The sequence below is a fragment of the Cucurbita maxima genome, unplaced genomic scaffold (genome assembly GCF_002738345.1).
Source record: "Cucurbita maxima cultivar Rimu unplaced genomic scaffold, Cmax_1.0 Cma_Scf00028, whole genome shotgun sequence".
NCBI classification, from domain to species: domain Eukaryota; kingdom Viridiplantae; phylum Streptophyta; class Magnoliopsida; order Cucurbitales; family Cucurbitaceae; genus Cucurbita; species Cucurbita maxima.
In genome coordinates, this window is record NW_019272044.1 from 2,560,666 (window position 1) to 2,574,567 (window position 13,902).

General features: G+C 37.2%; 2 protein-coding genes and 1 long non-coding RNA gene across 3 annotated transcripts; all 3 read left to right on the forward strand.

The window, feature by feature from the left end:
* The first annotated feature begins 1,444 nt into the window (after positions 1-1,444).
* On the forward strand, positions 1,445-2,420 carry LOC111465170 (glycine-rich cell wall structural protein 1.8-like). The gene is made up of 2 exons (XM_023109481.1): positions 1,445-2,070; positions 2,116-2,420. Exons 1-2 carry the CDS (start codon positions 1,464-1,466, stop codon positions 2,274-2,276), a joined length of 768 nt encoding a protein of 255 aa, XP_022965249.1. The 5' UTR covers positions 1,445-1,463; the 3' UTR covers positions 2,277-2,420.
* A 5,014-nt stretch (positions 2,421-7,434) lies between these two features.
* LOC111500189 (glycine-rich cell wall structural protein 1.8-like) lies at positions 7,435-8,202 on the forward strand. Its single transcript, XM_023151843.1, has one exon. It carries the CDS (start codon positions 7,435-7,437, stop codon positions 8,200-8,202), a length of 768 nt encoding a protein of 255 aa, XP_023007611.1.
* Positions 8,203-10,679: 2,477 nt separating this feature from the next.
* On the forward strand, positions 10,680-11,335 carry LOC111465192. Its single transcript, XR_002714165.1, has 3 exons — positions 10,680-10,709; positions 10,945-10,950; positions 11,266-11,335. It is a non-coding gene; the product is annotated as an uncharacterized LOC111465192 (long non-coding RNA).
* The last annotated feature ends 2,567 nt before the right edge of the window (positions 11,336-13,902 follow it).

Sequence of the window (13,902 nt, forward strand, 5' to 3'; positions counted from 1 at the left end):
TGGATAGTTCAATTGAATCGATTACCGATGATTCTATTGACTCAGGTTCTAGCTTATTTTGGATCATTTTTATCTTAGATTAATTGAAAAGATAATGTATCACTAAATATGATTACTGACCCAACTGTTTGACAAACTACATCGCTCTCAAGTGCTTAACCACTATGAGATTCTTTTTAATATCTTAAAATGTGATGATTTATTCCACCATTAGTGCATTCCATAAGGAAGATTATTTAATGAATGTATCAAGTGGGAATTAGGGAAACATGCATAAATGATATGTAAAAGATATTATAGTAATGCAATGTCGTTTCATAATTCATTTCATGTCTCAAATCTCATGGCGGCTCAAGTAAGAAAAGGGATAAAGAACCCTAATTAAACAAATGTTCTTTATGTAGTGGATTTTTATGGGCATTGTGAATTAATCATACAAATATCTTTGTAAAACCAAATAAGTTATCATGTTTCAATGCTCCTCTTAATCCTTGCTGATGAAGAGATATTTAGGTTGGAGGGTCAACTTGTAGAAGACGCCATAGTCAAATGACTTAGCAAGAGAATATCTAAGTTTCACTATGAAAATATTTAGAGCAACAAAATCTAACTAAGAAGTAACTAAACTCGACATGAAAATACTTGAAATCCAAAACACAGTTGGGTCAAATTCAAAAAGAACTTTAGCTAATGGAAAATCAGAAGAATTGAAACTAAGCGTGTGAGCTTATAAACTTGACTTAGTAGAATAAGTCACTAACATATGAATTAACTTTAGGATAATTGTCAGTATACTTAGTAGAATAAGTTACTAATTTATGAAACAACTACGATAGAATTGGTACTAGTTGCCAAATTGTAAACTAAGTTTTGTGCTTTAGTTAGGAAGATCATTAGTGGTTCTTAACTTGAGGAAAAAATTTAAGAAGCTAGTTAGTGCTCTCTCCATTATAAATACTCACGAGATGTATGATTTTTCGCAACACTAAAAAGACAGTTGAAAAGGTAATTACTTAAGGTTCTACTTCTTTTAACTTGTTTGGACATATTTCGATCGTAGGTCATATCCAACAAAATCAAAATAGATATTACTTTCAATTACATTTGTAAGCTTTTCTTTGCACTTTCAATTACACTTGTAAGCTTTTCTTTGCTCTTTCTCTAAATCTTAAAAGATCATGCAAGATCTAGTAAATGGAAGATGAGATCAAAGCCTTACCTAGATATTCATATGATTTAGTTCAAATTTAATTTGTAAGCGAGATATGAGAAAAGGCATACTATAGTGCTTGCCTCATCGACATTTGTGGAGGTACATATCCAAATTGTCTTCTTTTCTTTTTATTTCCCCATGTGGCGCCCTCTTTACCATTAAGCACACCCATGAGAAGATGATGAACCCTCCACCATTTCCTATATAAAGAGATCAATGGATTCATTCTAGGCATCCTCAAATTCTCTCCATGGCTATCACTAGAGTCTTGTGCCTTACCTTTCTTCTCCTTATAGGGTTGGGTTTAGCTTCCGCTGCCCGAACCCTTCTTGATTATGATCCCCGAACACGTCACTATGGCTACGATCGCCCTAACCCTAGAGAAGGGTACGATTCGGGGCATCGTGACGAATCCTATGATAATGCATATGGTGGAAGATCGGGTGGAGAATATGGAGTCGGAGGGTCGGCTCTGGGAGGTTCAGGCTATGGAAGTGGTGGAGTAAGGGGTTCGGGATATGGTAACGGTGGAGGAAATGCATACGGAGGAGGGGTTAGCTCGGGCGTAGGAGGAGCAGGATATGGAAGTGGGAGTAGATATGGAGGTGGAGAAGATCATGGTGTTGGTTACGGTGGTGGGCGAAGTGGAGGTTATGAAAATGGAGGCAATGGTGGGTATGGGCAAGGAAGAGATCATGATATCGGCTATGGAAGTAGAAATGGAAATGGAAATGGAAATAGAAATGGGTATGGAGATTCCCATGGATATGGAAATGGTGGAGGAGTCGACGGTGGGTATGGAAGGGGAGACGGAGTAGGAGGCCATGCAGGTGGTTCTGGCATTGGCGCCGGCGGTGGTTACGGAGGCCATGCTGGTGGCTCTGGAATTGGGGCCGGCGGTGGTTACGGAGGCCATGCTGGTGGCTCTGGAATTGGGGCCGGCGGTGCTTACGGCAGTGGAGGAGGTCATGGAGGAGAGCATGATAATAGCAAAGGAAGTGGAGAAGAAGGAGGTTATGACGGTGGATATGCACTCACAAACTCCATCTCAAACAAGAATTGAAACCCTTCCTAAGTAATGAACCCAATATTCATTATGTTAACAAAATAAAGAAATTGGGTTAGAGAATGTTGTTTTCTATATCTATGTCGAAACCGCTTTCAATGAATGTTAAATTCGAATCAACTGTTCAATGATAAAACAAAATTTGGATTACATTGGGATTGAGCAAATTGATTCAATCATACTTATTTTCTCCATCTATCTATCGCAACTCAAAATCTAAGGTTACTTTTAAAGGGAAGTATTAGATTCTATGAGCTATTGACCGGAAGAAGTTTAGAAAATAGTTTGTGATTTATTTATGGGTGGTTAGTGATTTTAACTCCAAGAAAAAGTTTAGGAACTAGTTGTGATTTCTCATCATAAATAATCGTGAGAGGTATGCTCAGTGTTTAAACGTTTCTTTGTTTCACAAGATCTCTCCCCTTAAGTTGTTCTTGTTGTTTTTTTTATTTGTATCGATGTATTTCGATCGTGGGTCATATCCAACATTTGGTATTAGAGCCAGGATGCCGAAACAAATTTCGTCACCTTACAAAGTCACGGTTGGAGAAGTGAAAACTATAAGGGGCGGAAGGGAGGGGAATGTAACGCTCCATAACCTATTACACACGAAGAGTAACTACGTAACATGGTTGATATGAACCAAGAGACATCCATCATTCAATATACTTCAATGAAGATGTGAAGAAAATATTGTTGAAATTATCAAAAGATATTTCAATTTATGCCACATTGAAGAAGAATGAAGTTTCATGTTATAAATTTTGAGTGGACTTTTAATTTAGAGTTATTGTATTTTATTAATGTATTTTAAGACTTTTTATTTATTTTAGGTTATAATTACATAATGGTTAATTATGGCCATAAAGTGGAAGGTTACAACTCTTGGAATGTCTTTAATAGTTTCATTTTGAGGTCATATAAAGTCATGTAAAGTCATGTACGTTGTATTTGTAAGAAGACTCGGAAAATATAGTAAAAGAAGCATTTGTGCTCTTCTTTAGCCAATGGCAAAGTTTCTTTGCAATTCTATGTAGTTTAGGTTGCATGTAGAATCATTCAAGCTCGACATGATCAATCTTGCTTGTGGAGTGATTTGAATCTCAAACAAACAAGTGTTCTTGCCTTGAGATATTTGATCAACAAGAATCATTCAAGCTAGACATGATCGATCTTGCTTATGGAGTGATTTGAATCTCAAACAATGTTCTTGCCTTGAGATATTCGATCAACAAGGTAATCCAATCTTGCTCCCCTTGTAGTGGTTCCTTATCTTATCAATGGTCGATAAAGATGCGTGTTAACTTACAGGCACAAGACGTGCGGGACATCGTCGAGCATGGTGACGTTGAGGAGCATAACGACAAGATGACTCTTGCCACCATCTACCAAGCAGCCTTGGAGGACGTACTTCTCATGTTGGCAGAGAAGGACTCGGCCAAGGCAGCATATGAGGCACTGCAAACAATGCATTTGGGTGTGAAACGTGTCAAGGAAGCAAAAAGGTAGAGACCTTGAAGAGTGATTCGAGGCTACCCGCATGAAGGACATTGAGTCAATAGACGGATTTTTCATGAAGTTGACGATGATTGTCAGCGGCGTTTGTTCATTACGTGATGTGGTGGAGGAGACCTCCGTCGTCCAGAAGTTCCTTCGAGCAGTTCCCCCAAGATTCATGATTGTTGCCTCCATCGAGCAATTCGATGACCTCAAGAACATGTCGGTTGAGAAGGCCATTGGCCGTCTTAAGGTCCATGAGGAGAGACTTCGTGATTATGAAAACAAAAAGGAGGAGAAATACCTCTTACTCACACATGAGAAGTGGCTCGCACAGACGAAGAAGAAAGATGCAATGACACTTCTTTTTCATGTACGAGGGGACGTGGGAGCCATAACAAGAAAAACAGAGGTCGTAGACGTGGTTGTGGACATGACCGTAGATGTGGTGGTAGAGGAGGTTGTCACAATACCTCACAAATTCATGTCAATGCCAAGCCTCAGAAGGACAAGAGTATGATCAAGTGTTACTCTTGTGGAAAATACGGGCATTATGCGGTAAAGTGCCACAACAATGGGCGTGATGAGGAGGCAAACCTCATGTCCATGGATGATGAAGAGCCCACATTGATGTTGGGCGAGAAAATACTCAACCTGTTGGTGCTCAATGAAGAGAAGGTTATGCGAACCCCTTCATAGATGGAGAAAATCAAGTGGAGACCAGAATGTGGTACCTAGACAATGGAGCGAGCAACCACATGATTGGAAATCGAGCAAAGTTCAAAGAGCTTGATGAGAAGCTCACTGGAAACATGAAGTTTGGCGAATGATCAATTTTACCGATCCAAGGCATATGGTCTATCTTGTTCCAGTGTAAGAACGACGATCAATGTCTATTAACTAAAGTATATTACATCCCGAGTTGAAGAGAAATATTATTAGCCTTGGTCAATTGACAACATAAACGTTTCTCAAGATATTATTAGAGTAGAGATAGTTGACTCGTTCCTCAAGATATACAATAAAAACTAAGCTCTGTTGATGAAAGTAAGTAAAACGGTTGCGAAACTGTCGGTATAAGATACTATTGAAAGACCATCAAACTCTTCCAAAAGTATCCATTGGCGTTGACAACAAGAAAGTGAAGAAGAAATAAATGTGTCAAGAGAAAAAGGAACCGAAGAACATAGCCAAGAAGAAACCAGAGACTACTACACTCAGCGAAGAACAACCTAACCACGTAGGCCTAGAGAAAGGCCACCAAGGCGTAAGAAAAATGGGACATCAAACTTGTCCTCTCAACCAAACGAGGCTAGAGGCATGTATAAAAGAAAAAGGTTGAAAGACAAAGGAGTACCCTATAAGATGAAGTCCCTATACATAAGAGAGAAGCGGAAGAAATTGCATGTTGTGGAATTAAATTTTTTTATGAAAAATACAGAGTTGATCACGAACCAAGCAATGTTGACACTACAGAGCAACATGCAAATATTCTCACCAACGCCTTAGCAAGAGTTAAGCTTTACAAACATGCAGAAGTTATTCGAAAGCAAGAATCTAAAGCAAAATCAAGCTTACTGGGGAGAATATGAGTCATTAATCTTGACTTGGTAAAAAAAGTTTTTAACTTGAATAAGTTTAGAAAATAGTTATGATTTATTCACGAAAATTGCTAGTGGTAGTAACTTGGATGGAAAGTTTAGGAAATTAGTTCTGACTTCTCCACTGTAAATACTCCTGAGATGTATGCTCTTTACAACAACATGATTTTTTATTTATTTCAACATATTTTGATCGTGGGTTATATCCAATAGGTTGAAAGTGTTTGAGTGGGTAAAATGTTTGTTTTGAATCAAAGATTATTTTATAAGAAACTTCAAATATACTTAGATTTGACCGTGAAGTAGAATAATAAGACTCTGAACTCAATAATATTTCTTGACGAGAGAAGTTATGATTCAAGACTTTGATTTAGAAGTCTTTAAAATTGATATGAGAAATCTCATTCTCATTTATACTTCGAACTCTAGTATGTATTGGTGAAAAGAAACTATATGAGACATTAACTATAAAACTCAGCGAGCATGTAACAAAGGATTAAGTTTAGACATGCGTCTAGTTCTTTTAAGATATCCATAAATTCGTTTGAGATACGTCAATTGGGATTCGAAACAAAGAACATCGATGACTATGCATTTGGACTCGCTCGTGGCAATAAAGCATGAAACCTTCATGTAAGAGTTTTTCCAATCACGTGTGATGCCCAAAGGGTTAGTTTTTCCCATTCGATTCGACCTTTTATTTGACTGTTTCCAAATCATTTTTAATAGTAAGCTTATTATAACTTGAATTAGGGTCGAGTAGTGAAATTGTGAAATTTTGGACCACCGTGCAAGTAGGAAACGAGAGTGAATAAGGCATGCAAGACCAAGTAAATACCATGTCTGCAAGTTTGATGAAGAAACCTCAAGACAAGACATAGAATGCTTGGACAAATCTCACTTTTAGTCTCTAGTAGGTCGAGATGTGCAACACTAACCCTTTTCTATAGTAGAAGATGATGACATGGTTGATTCAGTTGAACCAGACACCTAAAATCCAATTTTATTGATTTCTAATTTTTCCACTATTGTAGCTTATTTTAAATCATTTTTACCATAAATGAAAAAGATTAAAATTTTATGGAAAGGATAATATATCTGAAAAGTAAAATTAAGTGCATCACTCTCAATTAAAGCACCAAGAAATTTTATTATTATTATTATTATTATTTTGAGTGCAAACATGATGAAATTTAATATCCTTAAAATGTGATGATTTATTCCACCATTATTGTACTCCAAGTGAGAGATTATTTAATGTATTTTGTTCAAGTGGGAATTAGGGAAACATGCATATATGATATGAAAAAGATATTATAGTAATGCAATGTCGTTTCATAATCCATTATTTCATGTATCAAATCTCATGGCGGTTCAAGTAAGAAAAGGGATAAAGAACCCTAATTTAATATATGTTCTTTAGGTAGTGGATTTTTATAGGCATTGTGAATTTAATCATACAAATATCTTTCTACAATGCTCCTATTAATCCTTATTGAAGAAGAGAAATTTAGATTGGAGGGTCATATTCGATGTAACCAAATAACTTAGCAAGAGAAGGCCTAAGCTTAAAAATGAAAACATTTAGAACAACAAAATCTAACCATTAAGAAATGACAAACTCAACATGAAAATGCTTGAAATTCAATCACAAAACAGTTCTGTAATAATGGTTGCAAACATCGTTCGGTTAAATTAAAAAACAACCTTAACTAATGTGAAGTAAGAAGAACAGATAAAAGTAAATTAAGTGACCTTCCGTTTTCAATCTTACAAAATATTGTAGGATCTTGTAAATGGAGGATGGGATCATAACCTTACTTAAATATTCATATGAATTTAGTTCAAATCTAATGTGTGAGCCAAATAGGAGAAAAGGCACATTATAGTGCTTGCCTCATCGACATTTGTGGAGATACATATCCAAATTGTTTTTTATTTCCCCATGTGGCGCCCTCTTTACCATTAAGCACACCCATGAGAAGATGATGAACCCTCCACCATTTCCTATATAAAGAGATCAATGGATTCATTCTAGGTATCCTCAAATTCTCTCCATGGCTATCACTAGAGTCTTGTGCCTTACCTTTCTTCTCCTTGTAGGGTTGGGTTTAGCTTCCGCTGCCCGAACCCTTCTTGATTATGATCCCCGAACACGTCACTATGGCTACGATCGCCCTAACCCTAGAGAAGGGTACGATTCAGGGCATCGTGACGAATCCTATGATAATGCATATGGTGGAAGATCGGGTGGAGAATATGGAGTCAGAGGGTCGGCTCTGGGAGGTTCAGGCTATGGAAGTGGTGGAGTAAGGGGTTCGGGATATGGTAACGGTGGAGGAAATGCATACGGAGGAGGGGTTAGCTCGGGCGTAGGAGGAGCAGGATATGGAAGTGGGAGTAGATATGGAGGTGGAGAAGATCATGGTGTTGGTTACGGTGGTGGGCGAAGTGGAGGTTATGAAAATGGAGGCAATGGTGGGTATGGGCAAGGAAGAGATCATGATATCGGCTATGGAAGTAGAAATGGAAATGGAAATGGAAATGGAAATGGGTATGGAGATTCCCATGGATATGGAAATGGTGGAGGAGTCGACGGTGGGTATGGAAGGGGAGACGGAGTAGGAGGCCATGCAGGTGGTTCTGGCATTGGCGCCGGCGGTGGTTACGGAGGCCATGCTGGTGGCTCTGGAATTGGGGCCGGCGGTGCTTACGGCAGTGGAGGAGGTCATGGAGGAGAGCATGATAATAGCAAAGGAAGTGGAGAAGAAGGAGGTTATGACGGTGGATATGCACTCACAAACTCCATCTCAAACAAGAATTGAAACCCTTTCTAAGTAATGAACCCAATATTCATTATGTTAACAAAATAAAGAAATTGGGTTAGAGAATGTTGTTTTCTGAATCTATGTCGAAACTGTTTTTAATGTATGTCAAATTCGAATGAACAAGTATCCCACTCCAAAATTTGAGACTCGATTTCGAGCGACCCTTAACATACTATGCAATGAACCATGAAAAAAGAGATAAGCAAGAAGAAATTGCTGAAAATTTTTAGCAATTAAGAACAAAAAATTTAATCAAAACAAATTGTCAAGAGTTTCATTAAAGAAGTTTGTGGGGTACAAAATGTACAAAGTAACTATGCATGACATGTATAGACTTCTAGATGGCTCGGGACACTCCTCTGTGGCTTTAAGACTCTCGAACTCTCTCCCGCCTTGATCCATGGCTTCACTCACCTGAAAAAGAAGAGTAAAAAGGAATGAATATAAGAATAACCAGAAAGCAACCTATTTGTAGGCTATTTTCACATTCTTATCTCAGTAGGTATCCACAAACTTGTCATGGTGTTCTAGGGAGTATGAACTAAGCTCCAACTCTCTTTTCTACACCTGAGATGTTTCCTCATCTTGTGCACTGAATGATCAATGATCAATGTCTTGGGATAAGGCGCGACCTCATGAATAAAATTGAGGGGACAGTATGGCTAGAACTGAATAGTATCACTCTCAAAACATCATTTGTAGAGATTAGCTGACAACCCACCACCAGACCATGCTACCACTAAAATTGGGGGGTTGTGATCCTTGTGTGTCAGTCAGCTACTAGTCATCCTACATGGTCCCACACTTCCCCACTCAGGGATGTGTTTTTACAGCTCAGTGGTTCTGTTTGGAGACCATTTAGCTATCACCACTAGGTCGGGGAACAAATCACAATACTCCATCCGGCTTTGCTTGGTTCAACGATTTTGGTATCAGAGCAGTGAGGAAAATGAAGCTTCTGAGCTACCTCGGTTGTCTACAGTCACCGTGGTGTCTTACTAGATCTTTCTAGTGCAAATCTTGATGGCTTAGACTTGGATTCATTCATCTCTAGGATTCTCGCGCAAGGTCTCTCAAACCTGTCATGGTTTGGAATACTGGGGTCTGGGTCTGCTAGTCATTCTTTTGCGAGCCTGAATGCGCGGTATCCTAGAGGTATCCTATTCTAGGTCTTTGTCTAGCCTACTTAGTCTCAAGCACCCTAGTCTCACCTCATCGTTTCTCCCTATACTCATTCAAGGAAAAACAACACAAGCAATCACGAACTTGAGTTAACATGTAACCGTTCATGTCATATTAACAAATATGCTCGATGTTCATCTTCACCCGGAGCCTAGATTTCACAAATTTCTCTTCCTCCTCTCACATGCAAACTATATCACAACCTCATCCTAAAGTAGTTTCATAGTCATCGATTCTAAGTACGATAGTGCTTGCAATAGTTTTCACAATAGGTTTTCATCGACAATTGACAATGAGATTCTGACATTCTTTCCCCTTACTCTCACGATTTTTTTGACATTTATTCTCATACGATCAATCTCTATTTTTCACATGTGTTTTGTTAAAATATCATCATTAGCCCAACGGGGTCAAGCCCAATAATTGTATTGAGCTCATTATCTATATATTTTTTAAAAATGATTTAGACATTTTAGTAATAAAGGTAAGGTATATTTGAAGAAAATGATTTAGATATTATAGGACCCAATGATCCGATATTTTAGAATAAATTATCTAGCCTCTCTTATAAATATTCATCCACTTTATTAAGGTTTTCATCTCAAGAAGTCCTAATCAGTCTCAAGCACAGTAGAGGACATAGTTTCGTAGTTTTTACCGAGTATTTTTTAATTTCTTTTTATGTTTCCCACAAATAGTTATATTCAACATGTTCTAAAAGAGTAATGACGTTTTTCTTCTTCCTCTACGGTCATGCTCGCGGGTTGTGTAGCTATTAGATCAGCCGATGTTGACCCACATAAGCATTGTCGGCCTTCTCAATGAGCATTTCGTTAAAAAACCTTCATATTGCTTGTCTTTTCTTTTATTCAATTCTAGGAACCGATCGACTTCAAATGGGATTACCCACTTCATTTTGATATTAAATCTACAAAATCGAACAAGTTTGATCACTGTCCGACAAGGGTTTAGACCATTAGAACGAGCCTTTGTGGATGACATTGCTTATAATGTTAATTTAAATTCAAGACATATCCTTATTTTCAATCCTTTCTTTATTGATGGCCACGAAACTAAGGTTTAAAACCCTAATTTCATCTTTCTTTTTACTCCATCGTCGCTTTGTACTCTTGTAGCAGCAAGCTTACGGTCTTTATTATTGTATCTTCATACGAAACAGCACTAGCGTATCATTTGTTGTCGTTGTGTAGTTAGTTATCATGTCAATTTAACACACTGAATGTCTCCAATTCAAGTCTAGGGATGCCACTTATGATGCCCCACATTGGTTGGGAGGAGAACAAACCACCATTTATAAGAGTGTGGAATCTTCCACTAGTAGACGCATTTTAAAGCCTTGAGGGGAAGCTCGAAAGGGATAATATCTGCTAGCGGTGGGCATGTGTCTTTACAAATGGTATCAGAGCCAGGTTCCGGATGATGTGCCAGCCTTCTCGCTGTTTCCCAAAGGGGGGTAGACACAAGGCGGTGTGCCAGTAAAGACACTGGATCACAAAAGGGGTGGATTTGGAGCGGTCCCACATCGATTGGAGGAAGGAAAAAGTGCATGACGTTAGGGAAGGGGGTGGATTGTGATATCCCACATTGGTTGGGGCGGTGTGCCAGTAAAGACACTGGGTCACAAAAGGGGTGGATTTGGAGCGGTCCCACATCGATTGGAGGAAGGAAAAAGTGCCAACGATGACGCTAGGGAAGGGGGTGGATTGTGATGTCCCACATTGGTTGGGGTGGTTCCACATCTATTGGAGGAAGGAAAAAGTGCCAGCAAAAACACTGGGGAAGGGGGTGGATTGTGATGTCCCGCATTGGTTGGGAGGAGAACAAACCACCATTTATAACATTTATAAGAGTGTGGAGACCTTCCCTTAGCAGACTCGTTTTAAAGTCTTGAGGGGAAGCCCGAAAGGGAAAGCTAAAATAAGACAATATCTGGGTCGTTATACCACTGATTGACTAATATCTTTTGAGCATATATCAATGATTAAATAGAAGAGAAGATAATTCTTTTTTTCTCTCTCGATCATTCCCGAATAATAAAAATCGAGGGAGAACAAGAAGAAGAATAAAAGGTAATAATTCAATACAAAACAATCAAAAAGATTGAAAGAGAAGAATCTAAAGAAAAAGTTACAAGTTATTAGGTCAATGTCATGTCTCTTTATCCACATGAATCTAAGCTTTGAACTTGACCATCTTTCCCTCTTCACCTCTTCAAATTCACAACTCCATTTCCCAAAGGACATTGCCCAAGTAGCTAATTGGTAGGCCACAACTTTAAAGAGAAAGAGTCCATTTTTGCGATCATGTGTGGTGGGGAATCCCAAACTTTTGTTCTTTGTTTCAAAGAAAAATGTGCTCCGGTAGGGTCGAGAAATATAATCTACTTTTCAATGATTCAATAGTACACCTCAATAAAATTATTTTGGGTTTCATTTTTCTCGATTCAAAATCAAAAGTTGTTTAGTTCAACAATTGCAGATTCAAGTATCAAACAATCGATCTGCTTTGATGTTTGCTTTATCGACTTAAAAGTATTATTTGAATTACTCTTTAATCAAGTATAAAATCCAAAAACATTCGACATGTGGTATCGAGAGTTTTTCAAAGAATACTTCTAGTTACATTGATAAGGACAACAAATCTCCACGTATCTTCACAATGATATGATATTATCCACTTTAGTCATAAACCCCTCACAGTTTTGTCTTTGAAACTACCCAAAAAAACCTCGTACCAATGAGTATATATTACGGATCTCTCACGTTACGTTCCTAACTAATGGAAGACATTGTTTTAAATAAACTCAAAATATTCTTAATCTTAATAATAATCTTAAAAGTACATTAGGGTTGGGTTGTAACCCTATTTTCGGGTTGGTCGGATTGATTGAACCAAAAAAGTGTTAACCCATGAACCAACTTGAGTAGGTCAGGTTGGTCGAGTTTTCAGGTCATATGCACAATTCTAATTGCATACGCCTAACGTACATTACATTCAAACATAATTTCTTGCCATATTCAAAAATATTGTCGAACAATATGCTCAGTCTTAATCGAAAAAAGATACATTTTTCGAGATGAAACTAGAATTAAGAATTCCTCAACTTCTTAAACAACGAGTTTCGTTTACGTCAATTGGAAAAACCTAATGAATTAAGCATGCATGACACACGAGGTCGTGATCGATGAGGTTCTTGAAGAATAACGAGACAAATATTAATATTTTGAAAGGTTGGTATTGATTTTGATGAATCCAACAAGGGAAATGAAGATAACAATGGTGTATTATTGTAGTTTTGAAAGGCCAAATCCATTGGATTTGTAATACAAATAATATACATTGAGTTGCCGTTTTCACCAGGTTGGCTTTGCTTTTCTTGTCCCAAGAACCTTTATTTTGCTTTTCCCTATCTTCCATGAAAGAGGAAAAAAAAGCATACACTATACTATAAAAAAAAACATTTTTAAAACATGGGTGGAATTATATATATATATATACCAATGTATATATATATATATATATATATATATATATATATATATATATATATATATATATATATATATAATATCACAACCGTTAGCAAATATTGTTCGATTTGACCCGTTAAGTATTGTCATTAGCTCACGATTTTAAAATTCTTCTACTAGACAAAGGCATCCGCACATCACCTTATAACGTATGTTTTGTTCATCTCTTTAACTGATGTGAGATCTCACAATCCACCTCTTTGAAGACCTAACGTCCACATTGACACACCGCCCGGTATCTAGCTCTGATATTATTTGTAATAGTCGAAGCCCACCACTAATAGATATTGTCTGTTTTGAATTGTTACGTATCGCTGTTTTGAAATGTGTGTATTAGATAGAGATTTTCGCACCTCACCCTTATAAGAAATGTTTCGTTCTCCTCTCCAAACGATGTGGAATCTCATAATCCATCCTGTTGGAGTTCAACGTCCTTGCTCGCATACCATTCGGAGTATGGCTCTGATACTATTTTTAAAGATTAACTAGCAAAATAAATAAATAAGATTGGAATTATTATCAAACAAAACCTTATCGAACCAACCTTGAATTCATGATCGATTCTAATACACTCGAACTACTATTATAATTTATACACCATACACAATTTTTTAAATTAATATAACAATATACGTGACAAAATATATAAAAAAAATAATATGTATTAAAAAGAAATATATCCAAAAAAAAAAAAAAAAAAGCAAAGACACAGTAAACAGGGTCCGACAAAAAGCTGTTGCCGTGTAGGACGCTCCAAATACTTTGATGCCACGTCATCCAAACCTCTTTATTATTATTATTTTATTAATAAAATAACAAAATAGATTTTTTTTTTTTTTCTTTTTGGGGGAAAAAAAGGGCAAAAGGCGTCTCCGTGTGCGTATGTCTGTCTTCATCCGGAATTTAATTTCTTTTTTAATATATATATATACATATTCATTTAATAAATATTAAGGAAAAGACT

What these genes read in the sequence shown, in the direction of transcription:
- LOC111465170 (XM_023109481.1), top strand. Translation starts at nt 1,464, where the DNA reads ATGGCTATCACTAGAGTCTTGTGCCTTACCTTTCTTCTCCTTATAGGG. An exon ending in TGGCATTGGCGCCGGCGGTG is followed by an intron (nt 2,071 to 2,115) that starts GTTACGGAGGCC and finishes GGGCCGGCGGTG; the next exon opens with GTTACGGAGGCCATGCTGGT.
- LOC111500189 (XM_023151843.1), top strand. Translation starts at nt 7,435, where the DNA reads ATGGCTATCACTAGAGTCTTGTGCCTTACCTTTCTTCTCCTTGTAGGG.